Source organism: Chroicocephalus ridibundus, chromosome 1, assembly GCF_963924245.1.
Source record: "Chroicocephalus ridibundus chromosome 1, bChrRid1.1, whole genome shotgun sequence".
In the NCBI taxonomy this organism is placed as follows: Eukaryota; Metazoa; Chordata; class Aves; order Charadriiformes; family Laridae; genus Chroicocephalus; species Chroicocephalus ridibundus.
The window spans coordinates 141,161,585-141,173,233 of NC_086284.1; the positions used below are offsets into that span (position 1 = coordinate 141,161,585).

General features: G+C 40.6%; 1 protein-coding gene across 5 annotated transcripts; it reads left to right on the top strand.

Moving 5' to 3' along the window:
* Nucleotides 1-33: 33 nt before the first annotated feature.
* Nucleotides 34-10,511, top strand: RAD51AP1 (RAD51 associated protein 1). 5 transcript variants are annotated; one of them, XM_063356079.1, is made up of 10 exons: nt 34-130; nt 854-903; nt 2,265-2,406; nt 3,216-3,325; nt 3,658-3,732; nt 4,384-4,536; nt 7,798-7,953; nt 8,843-8,989; nt 9,515-9,681; nt 9,856-9,993. In XM_063356079.1, exons 1-9 carry the CDS (start codon nt 111-113, stop codon nt 9,673-9,675), a joined length of 1,014 nt encoding a protein of 337 aa, XP_063212149.1. In that variant the 5' UTR covers nt 34-110; the 3' UTR covers nt 9,676-9,681; nt 9,856-9,993. The 5 variants fall into 5 exon arrangements, with proteins under 5 accessions (XP_063212149.1, XP_063212176.1, XP_063212142.1 ...); XM_063356106.1 differs by lacking the exon at nt 9,515-9,681 and having other exon boundaries at nt 9,856-10,511; XM_063356072.1 differs by having other exon boundaries at nt 9,515-9,998.
* Nucleotides 10,512-11,649: the final 1,138 nt, after the last annotated feature.

Sequence of the window (11,649 nt, forward strand, 5' to 3'; positions counted from 1 at the left end):
CTTCCTGGCGAATCTGCCGGCAGCGCTGTCGTCACCGGCACCGTGTGCCCCGTCCCGCCCCCACGGCCCTCGGCCGCCGCGCGCCGCCCGCCCGCCCTCCTGCAGCGGCGATGGCGAGGCCGGTGAGGAGGTGCGGGCGCGCGGCGGCGCGTGGCGGAACGGGGTGGGGTGGGGTGGGGTGGGGGGAGCCCCCGTTGCTGCCGCCGGCCGGCCCCGAGGCGCTCGCGGGCGCCGGCAGCTCGCGCTCGGCGGCGCTGGGTGGTGTTTCCTAGAAAGCCTTCGGGCGCGCGCGCTGCCGGTGGCCGTTGCCAGCTGAGGGAGCGCGCGGGTCCCCCTCGTCGGAGCCCCGCGCTGACAGACCTCGGGGGCGGGGGGGACCCGAGGACGGGCCTGCCCCGTCTCCCGTCCCGCTGGAGGGAAGCGCGGGGCCGCTCCCGGGTGCGGGCGGCCTCCCTCGGGCGGGTCGCGGGCTGAGGGGTGGGCTTGGAAGTGCGGCCTGTGCCCTCTCCGGTTAGAATCGCACCTGCGCCGGCGGCGGCCTCGGAGGTGCGCGGGAAACGCGTGTCAAATGCCTGAAAATGACCCAGGGGATAAATAATCACCGTTGCACGGTGGCGGCTCTGGGGCGGCCTGTACATGAGAATACGGTGCTCCCACCAGAGCAGCTGTTTTAATATTTTTTAAAAAATCTAGAACCTAGTCCTAATAACCACGTTGTGTATGGTAGCACTGGTTATACATATGTTTGAACGTGTGCTTTTTTTCTTGTTAAACGATTGACCCAAACCCCAAGAGTTAGCAAGGCAAGATGCTCACTCTGAAAGGATCAATAGTGTATGCTTTTTTGCCCCAGGAACAAGAAAGTTGTCGATTATTCTCAATTTGGGGATTTGGACGATGATGGTAAGTGGCATGGTCTTGTACGTAAGAAAAATGCCAAACGTTAATGTAACCACCCAAAACATCTCTAGAGTGTTTTTTATTAATTAATTCATTCATCGAGAAGGCTGTTAACTGTTTTCACTGGAAGTAATCGGTGCATACTCTTAGATACCCTAATTAAAGAAGAACATGATGCCTGTAAACCAGAGTATAACAATAGTATGTCAGGAAACTGGTGGATACATAGTGTCTTGTTGCAGGAAAATCTTATTTCTCTCCCTGCCTCAGTGTTCAGTGGTGATTGGTGGTTCCATGCCCACCTGCTTATAAGGTCACAGGATTGTAAATCAGAATATAACGGAGGTGTGAATCATCTGTACATAGGTCTAATGTTTCTCCTACACCTCTGTGTCTTGATGGGTTTTGGTTAAGGACATGGCAGTCAAATTTTGAGTTTGTTGATAAGAAGACTAGATTGCAGGCTATTTGCTTTCATGACAGGCCTCCCTTACTTCTAAGCCCTAATGGGTGCTATGCATTTTTCTTACAGAATTTGGTTGCTCTGTTGGGTTTTGGAGGGGTTTTTCCCATGCTGTTTGCAGGATCTAGAGGACAGTTTGAATTGGTGGGAAGGGGAGGGCAAAAGTAAATAATTTTTATTTTTGCTGTGAATCATGTGGATTAGTGGAGCGTCTTAGTTTCAGGAGTTTAAATGTGGTGCATGACTTTTCTTGATTTACTAGTGACCACATGTGATATTAAAGAAAAGTGTAAATTCTCAGAAACATTAGTGATCTTGTCTAAGGTTCTCCATCATTTAGAGAATACTGAAAATTATTATTTTTTTCCTTATTTTGCACTGTGATGTGCAGTGTCTTCAGTTGGAAGAAAGGCAGCTTTCATGCCTTCTAATTTTCTTTGAAAATTGGAGAAATGCATTGTATTTGGTAAGAGCCAATATGAAAATGGTAGAAAAAAGGGAGCAGGCAACATTTTTTAAGACGGGGAGCGGTTCCCAAAGCACCAGGAACTCTAAAACTGTTTAATGACATTGATTGCTATTATAAGTGATTGCTCTTCAGCATATCAAAAGGTGAACTTCTAGTTATTGAAAAGCGGGTAACACATTGGACATTGAAGCTTTATTGACATATTGGTACTAAAAATTGAAATAATTACCTCTTGAATAAAAGTATATGCAAAAGTGGTCTTGTTAGATTTTAATTTAAAATATATTTAAGAATAGTATAGTTGTGTTCTTTTAAAATAGAAATAATTTCAAAAAGTTTATCTTTGTTATATTTTCATTGTGACTTACTTCTTTTGGTCACATGGAAGAGTACAGCAAAACTCATTAAAGCTTATTGCTGTTTCTCAAACAGATGAAGACTTTGCATGTATAGCTGCACCTTCAAGCAAAAAATCCAGAACACAGCTCAAGGATCCAAAGAAGGACAAAAAAGAGAAGCAAAAAAAGCCACACATAGAATTGACTTTGTCACAAAAGCAGACACCTTGTAAAAGGTAAGAAATGTTGAAATGTGGTCAATTCTGTATAAAGCCAGATATCAATAATAGTATTTGTTTTTTCCTTTTTTTCCACCCCCTGGAGTTTTAAGCAGCTGAGAATAAACAACTAACTTATTAGTGTGATAAAGATTTTCAGCCTTATTGGTATCGTTGCAAACCAGGGATCATGTAATTATGCATAAAGTCAGGAAAACTTTCCTGGGTTTGGTAGTGGGCTATGTCTATTTTGTTACTTCTCTAAAAAACTCCAGCAAGTGGCCTGCATAGATGCAGAAACAGGTTTGCATGTCTGATCTTCTCTGGACATCTCTAGGGTGCAAAGTAACTGTAACAATTCTGAGTTACTTAAGAACTCCTAAAACTGAGAAATATAAAGCCAAGTTGGACTCCTTAAAAAATAATATATTTAAAGCTTGATAGAAAATACAAAGCCAGTGACAATGAAAAAAGAAATCTGATTATTTTGGTAGTAAAGTTGTGTATAAATATTACATTTCAGTGTGGTATTTCAGGCAAACATAATCACTTCTTTCTGTGATAATACCAGTCACTAGTTCATATATATACATACAATGTTTTGCAATCATAATACTTCTAAGTATAGTGTGGTTTAATTATTAGTGTGTACTTTGTCTAAATTATTTTAGGCAGTAATTTTCATAATATGATATGCTATAAGTATGTATTGAAATGTTAATCTCTGTACAAGTATATGAATTTTTAGAAGTTCAGTGAGTCAGAAATAGATCTGTAACACTCATGTCATCATTTTATTATTTAGCATGTTTGGGGTTTTTTTCCAGGATATCCTTGGATGACAAACTTTATCAAAGGGATTTGGAAGTTGCCTTAGCCTTATCCGTCAAAGAAAAATCTGCAAATATCCTTGAGGTGCAAAATTCAGAAGAACAAGGTTATTTTACAGTTCAATGCAACATTATATTTATATGTAGTGAATTCAAACATGACAATTTTACAGTGAAATAGGTTGGAAGTTGTGTTTTATTTCAAGATATCATGGTAAGGAAATGAGAATTTGTAGGTAGTGCCTGTGTTCTTGTGTTCTTATATTTTTCTGTGAGAAAAATAACTCTTCTGTAAGATCTTCCAAACATAGTTTCTTTAGAGAGAGACAGATAAAAATGTTAGTTATTTTCATTTCTTAACATCTTGACTTTTTATAATGTTTTTTTGTATACTAATATTTTGTATTATTTATTGTTTGTTTTCTGAATTCTAAAACAGGTAAGAATATTGAATCAGAAAATGTACACAGGAGACCCCCTTTTTCCAACTGCAGTGTAGACAGTGAACTTTTAGGTAAGTTGTTCTCATACTCTGTCTTTTCAGAAACAGCATTTCAAGATACATTATAATAGCTTACCTCTTCCTTGTTTCCATTGTTTTCTGTTTTTCACTTATGTGAAAAAAAGAGTATCTTAAAGACTGAAGGATGAAGGACGCGTTAATTTTTTCATTAAAAACTTGGTCCTGGTCTTAAAATGGGAAAACCTGTGGATTGTTGAATGAGATTGGTACAGATCATTAAAAGTTAGTTGGAAAAAGCAACAGATGTGATGTTTTTAGATGCTGAGTTTGCTTCTTCGAGAAGCTACGCTTACTCTGCTTCATGGATCCATAATGCCTAAGCATCAAATAAACGTGACCAGAAACACTTGCTGCGCCACTGGAAACTTTTTCAGTTTTCCAATTTTATTTTTGGTTATCTGTCTGTTTGTTAGCTTGATTACAAATAAATATTAATAACTTTCATAACCAGAAAGTAGAGTTTGGTCAGTTAATAGAGTAAAATGAGAATCACCCGAAAACAAGTGCCAATGATGTTCTTGTGTATAGTATCCTTCAGAATCACAAAAATGAATTCTGAGGAGTCAAATACCTGCTTCTTTTTGAGAAGGAGAATAGATTTACTGTGAATTTGAATTCGTTAGACCACCGTCTCTTTTCTAGGTCTCAATCAGGTTATGGATGACGATGTACCCAGGGGTGATGGTAGGCAAGGGATAGCAGCATCTAAAGTCTCAGCACATCAGAAGAAGTTACTGACCATTGACAGTGATGATGAAGGACATGCTACTGACTCTGAGCCAGAGTCTGTACCTAGTAAGTTCTTCTCTATAAAAACCCTCTCCTTTAAATGTGATGCCTTACATTTAGTTTATATTTTCAGTGAAATGCATACTGCTTCTATTGTATCTTTCCTCCTCCCCCTTACTGAAGCATTATCTTTTAATACTAGTGGCATCTCAATTGCACTTTGACATTAAATCTAAACATTGGAGCTTATTCATACACATTCGCCAAACTGGCAAAAATGATACTGCTTCTCTGCATTTGCTGCAGTATGTCAGAACAAATTTCTTCTACCCGCTTTCTCTAGGAAAGTTTCGTCTCTTTAAATAGCCTCTATTCTCTTTCCCAGTTGTTTGGGGTTTTCATCAAAACAGTGGCTTTGGAGTAGTGTCATGTGTTAGTGCTTTCACTATTGTCTTTGTTTAAGCTTATTTAAAAAAATAAGTAGCCACCGTTCTTTCCTTCCTCCAATTCTCAACTCTTAGAATACCATGCTGCATCTGATTGGAGGTCAGCCTAGACTCGTACTCTGCTTCTGGTAGCAGCCTAGTAGCCTAGTATTGAATGCAGAGTATGATCACAGAATCATAGAATGGTTTGGGTTGGAAGGGACTTTAAAGATATCTAGTTCCAAGCCCCCTGCCATGGGTAGGAACACCTCCCACTAGACCAGGTTACTTAAAGTCCCATCCAGTCTGGTTGTGAACACTTTGAGGGACGAGGCATCCACAACTTCCCTGGGCAACCTGTTCCAGTGTCTCACCACCCTCATAGTGAAAAACTTCTTCCTAATATCTAATCTAAATCTCCCCTTTTTCAGTTTAAAACTGTTACACTTCATCCTGTTGCTACACTCCCTCATAAAGAGTCCCTCTCCATCTTTCCTGTAGGCCCCCTTTAAGTACTGGAAGGCTCCTATAAATACTTTTAAGTACTGGAGAACTCCCTGGAGCTTTCTCTTCTCCATACTGAATGATGCCAACTCTCTCAGCTTGTCTTCCTAGCAGAGGTGCTCCAGCCCTTGGATCATCTTCGTGGCCCTTTTCTGGACCTGCTCCAATAGGCCCATGTCCTTATGTTGGGGGCTCCAGAGCTGGAAGCAGTACTCCAGGTGGGGTCTCACCAGAGCAGAGTAGAAGGGCAGAATCACCTCCCTCAACCTGCTGGCCACGCTTCTTTTGATGCAGCCCAGGATGTGGTTGGCTTTCTGGGCTGCAAGTGCACATTGCCTCCTCATTTTGAGCTTCTCGTCCACCAGCACCCCCAAGTCCTTCTCCTCAGGGCTGTTCTCAATTCATTCTCTGCCCAGCCTGTATTTGTGCCTGGGATTGTCATGACCCAGGTGCAGGACCTTGGCACTTGGCGTTGTTGAACTTCATGAGGTTTGCATGGGCCCATTCTCAAGCCTGTCCAGGTCCCTCTGGATGGCATCCCTTCCTCGCAGCATGTGGACTGCACCACACAACTTGGTGTCATTGGTAAACTTGCTGAGGGTGCACTCAATCCCGCTGTCCATGTTGCCAGCGAAGATGCTAAACAGCACCAGTCCCAGTACCAGCCCCTGAGGAACACTGCTCATCCCTGGTCTCCACTTGGACATTGAGCCATTGACTGCAACTCTTTGAGTGTGACCATACAGCCAATTCCTTATGCACTGAGTGGTCCATCTGTCAAATCCATGTCTCCAGTTAGAGACAAGGATGTCATGTGGCGCAGTGTCAAATGCTTTGCATAAGCCCAGGTAGGTGATGTCAGTTGCTCTTCCCTTAGCCACCAACACTATAACCCCATCATAGAAGGCCACCAAATTTGTCAAACAGATTTTGCCTTTAGTGAAGCCGCATTGGCTGTCACCGATCACCTCCTTATTTTCCATGTATCTTAGCATAGTTTCCAGGAGGATCTGCTCCATAATCTTGCTGGGTTCAGAGGTGAGACTCACTGGCCTGTAGTTCCCCGGCTTTTCCTTTTTTCCATTTTTAAAAACGGGGGTTATGTTTCCCTTTTTCCAGTCAGCGGGAGCTTCACCGAACTGCCATGACTTCTCAAGTATGATGGCTAGTGGCTTGGCAACTTCATCTGCCAATTCCCTTAGGACCCGTGGATGCATCTCATCAGGTCCCATGGATTTGTGCACCTTCAGGTTCCTTAGATGGTCTTGAACCTGATCTTCTACAGTGGGCTTTTCTTTATTCTCCCAGTCCCTGCCTTTGCCTCCTGCAACTTGTACGTTATGGCTATAGCACTTGCTGGTGAAGACTGAGGCAAAAAAGTCAATGATTATCTCAACCTTCTCCATATTCCCAGGTAACCAGGTCCCGTGTTTCCTTCCGGAGAGGGCGCACATTTTCCCTAGTTTCCTTTTATCACTGACGTACCTGTAGAAGCTTTTCTTGTTGCCCTTGACACCCCTGTCCATATTTAGTTCTGTCTGGGTTTTAGCTTTCCTATCCTGATCCCTGGCTGCTTGGACAATTTCTCTGTGTTCCTCCCAGGCTACCTGTCCTTGCTTCCACCCTCTGTAGGCTTCCTGTTGCTGTTTGAGATTGTCCAGGAGCTCCTTGTTTGTCCATGCAGGCCTCCTTATATTTTTGCCTGACTTCCTCTTTGTTGGGATGCATCGCTCCTGAGCTTGGAGGAGGTGGTCCTTGAATAATAACCAGCTTTCTTGGGCCCCTCTTCCTTCCAGGGCTTGTTCCCATGGTACTCTGCCAAGCAGATCCCTGAAGAGGCCCCTGAAGTCCAGGGCAGTGAGCTTGCTGTGCACCCTCCTCACTGCCTTTGGAATCTTGAACTGCACCATTTCTTGGTCACTGCAGCCAAGGTTGCCCTTGAACTGGACATTCCCCACCAGCCCTTCCTTGTTGGTGAGAACAAGGTCCAGCATAGCACCTCTCCTTGTTGGATCTTCCATCACTTGGAAAAGGAAGTTTTCATCCTGGATTGCCTATGCCCTGCTGTGTTGTCCCTCCAACAGATACCAGTGTGTTTGAAGTCCCCCCTGAGGACCAGGGAATACCTGTAATTCTGCTGTTAAAATCATTATTCTATGCAGTTTGTACCAGGGTGTTCAATTATTAAAGTGCAAAGCAAGAATTCTGTAAATACATAATGATTTACATGTTTTATTTCTGTTTCTTTCTCAGTTCAGTATATAGATACGTGCAGTTTTGCTTTACTATATTCTTAAGACATTTTGGTTCTTTATGTCCAGAATGTGATTAGAAGGCCCTGAAGTAATAGTAAATTGCATTTCCTGTAAAGAGATGACGTCCCTTTTCCTTGCTGTAGGTGAGGATTCAGAAGAAGATTCAGATTATAGTGAAGGTGGTGATGAAGACTTTGCTATGGAAAAGAAAAAAGCCAAAGGAAATAAAAAGAAAACCAGGCAAAAGATGCCAGCTGAAAGAGAGAAGAAAAATCTGAAGTCCAAGATTAATACTACAGGTACCATGAATTTGAAATAGACCTCTTTATAATAAAAGTTCCTTTTATTTTGACTGAAGGAATAGATAAATTTGGCTGACAAACTGACTGTAGAGGTTTATGATGAAAATTACTATTTGCAGAGGAAAGGGAGGAGAGTAGAAAAAAATCCTGAAAGAAAAAACCTTTTATAGTAAACTAAAACCCCTTACTATAAAAGCAGACAAAAGTGAACAGACTGAGTTAATTTATTTTTATATAACTGTACCTAGCTTTTAAGAAAAGGCCAAATAACAATCAGTGATCTGAGGATTATTCTTTTAAAAATTAAAATCTCAGAGCCTCCTCTTGCAGTTGCATTTATGAATTGTTAGTTCAAGGACAGCTAAACAATGCTAGTTCTACCAACCACTTGGTGAAAAAGATTAAATATCCATGCCCTTCAGGGTTAATTGTTCACTGTGTTGCTAACGCAATTTACCTGCGTAGCTTAAGAAAATTCTTACCATGGTGTTAATCTTGTGCCTGACTTGGTAATGTGTTTTAATTTCGTGCCCGAATTTACAACATGTAATTTAGTTTAAAACTAGTTTTAGTTATGACAAGAAATTTGCTTTGTGTAGCTGACAGAGGAATCTTCTGTCTTGGAAATTCAGTATCTGGCTTGTTTCAAGAAGAAATTGTACTGCCTATTTTCAAACTAGAATTGAAATTCCAGAGTATAACAGGACTGACTGTATAAATATATGCTGTTAAAGATGTGACAATCTAGTGACATACTCATTATTTCACTCAGAAATTATTTCACCCAGAGAGCTTGTGCTGTACAATGATCTATCATCTTACACATGTGCGATGATTTCTCTACTAAAGAGTATCTTTCTAAGGTTGTTTTTATTTTCCAACTAAGCGTCGCCTGTAGTTTCTCCTTCACGGATAATGGAACAAAAATCTGAGCCAACACAAACAAAGATGTCCAGTTCTTCAGCACCAGTTGGGAGGCCTTTACATACATCAAGTCCTGTAACAGACAAGAAGCCTAAATGGATACCACCAGGTACCTCTAAGATTGTATCTATAAACAGTTACATTAGTTGACTTAAGTTTTTAGCAATCTCTCCTAAAGCAAACAAAAAAATAAACAGTATTTCAGAAAAATTACTGCCCTCGTACTGACAGGTATTCTTTTGACCTTAGATTAAAAAAAAAAAAAAAGAAAACCTATCTCCCTGCGTCTTTCCCTCTTACAGAATTATCCTTACTTTATGTGGGGAGGTTAATAAAATATTTTCCAGAGCATGCATCAAATCTTAATCAAGAGATTGTCTTGTGGCCATTTCTCTTTTATTAACAGCTTGCTTTATCTCTGGTATGTGCTGCATTGTTATCCATTGTAAAGAAATAATATTAGAAAAATGTTGGAGTGTTTTAACTGCTTTAGTAAAGCAAATGCTTATAAGCTTTATTTTCTTAAAGTGTTGGAGCATGCTGCTGCTGACTCCTGCCTCTTACTTAGATTTTCCTTCACATTTACTATTCTTTTCTGTACACATTTCTTTCTGTTTGGCTCCTTTCTCTCGAGCCTTATTTTCCCCACTTGGAATTGTGTTCAACTGGGTGATTCTCTGGGGAGCACCTGAAAATGCACAGTACTCTGGGAACAGTTTTTATGTGCTTGTCCATTGTGTTGCTGGTTACTTAAAACTGCACCATACCTGCTGCATTGGCTTCCAAATAGATTGATTCCTGGTGAGTATGTTGATTTTCTCGTGCTTCTGTGGTATGTTGTTCAGACCTTTTTGCAGTATCTTTAGAGTACTTTTTTGTTCTGATATAAAAACTACAAAAAGACAACAGGTTTATGATTATTTTTTTCCCCTCTTAACTTCTTGCACCTTCTTTTTGTTTTAAAATTATTTTCAGCTGCATCGGGAAGCAGTAATAACTCTATGAAGTATGTTTCGTTTAAGTCACCTCCTCAGTGTCTTAGACTCGGCCTCTCCAGACTAGCAAGAGTCAAACCATTGCATCCCAGTGCTACCAGCAGTTAAGTGGTCAGTGACAAGGTGCCACGTGAAGGAAAAGACTTTGGAAAGTGTTTTGCTTATAAATACACGGTGGGCAGCAAAAGCTTCTGTTTTGGAGGACTCTTGTTTATGTACATGTCTAATACTATAATGAGTTTTTATTCTGCAGAATGCTAGGCATCTTTAAGTGCTACTGAATAATAGTGTTATTTAATCGAGGTCACCAGCTCTTCAATTTAGTATATTCAGAGATGTGGGTTTGTGATAATTTTAATTCTCTGATATCTAAACTCTTTGCATTAAAATAGTCTAGACAGCACTATGTCAGTTACAGAATTTGATATCTCAAATGGTTTCTCAACACAAGTGAAAGTCACAGTTTAAAAAATAATTCTTGGAAGTGTTAAGTTATCACTTTCCACCCCCTTCTTGGAAAGTTTGTCACCACTCTCAAAATCTGTTAATGTTTGCATATTTTATTTGTAGATTTTAATGGATTTTTATGTATTATAGATAAAAATGTTTTTTAGAATGTTGTATTTTTTAAAAGCTAAAATAAAATACTTTATTTAATCTAATTAATCATATTAATTGACTTTATTAATTTTGAAAATCACTTCTAAATTTTGGCTACAGTCTGGCAAATATTTCTGCATGTGCATACTCTTGTTAGAAGTCAGCAGCGTTAGTTGGGCTCAGACAGTGAGGATTTTGCTTTGAGCACCTTGGTTTTCATTGAAGACCACGATACTGTGTATAGTTAGTGGATTTTATACAGCGTTGAAGTGATAGTTACTGAGTAATGAGACTGAGCTTTCAAACTTATTAGTCCACACTGTAAATAATCTCCTATTTAAGCATATTGACTATGTGAGATGACACAGCGGGTGCATTTGTCCCTGTATTACTTAAAGAATCTGGTCATGACTGAGTCAATTGCATTAACAAAGGAATATATAGCCCTATTCAGAGTAATTACACAGACAAAAGCATGGTCCTGCCTAAAGTAAAACTACAGTATGACAAATTACTTTTTAACTTTATAGCACTTACATTGTTAAAACATGATACTAATAAATGCCTGTTTATTCAAAGCAATATGCATATTACCTTATGGAAGGGATGAGAAGAAATCTGTGGCTGAAAATCTGTTTCTCAGAAACAAACATCAGCATTGTGACATACAATCTCACATCATCCACATTTTGGATGCCTGACTCCTGGCATGGAATCACATAGCCCTGAGTGAATTGTGTGCTCCAGTGAGCTGGGCTAAGTGCGTTTAGGAGAGGAGGCACGTGCCTGCTGTCTCTGGTGCTCCTCTGACTCATTCATGAGTTGTCTTAGCTTGCTAAAATGCCACATCAAAAAAACGGAAGTTTGCAGCAGGTTGCCATCAGACGAGCTTGAAACTGCTCCCAAACAAGGGTAAAGCAGGAGTACCCACCGGAGGAAAGGTAGGTATCCAAGCATAACGTTTGTGACAACTAGTATGTAATATGTATGCTATGTTCTTTCCTTAATTCCTTTTCTTTGTGCTTACATAGCCCCTTTCTGAGGTGTACAGTGGATAAGTAGCTGCAGCAAAATGGGAAGCACAGAGAGCCTTGGGTTTACATAACTTTCAGTCCATCACTGTCCTTGAGCCCCTCCTTAAGTTTGTACGGATTTCCAGTTCATGAGGATTTTC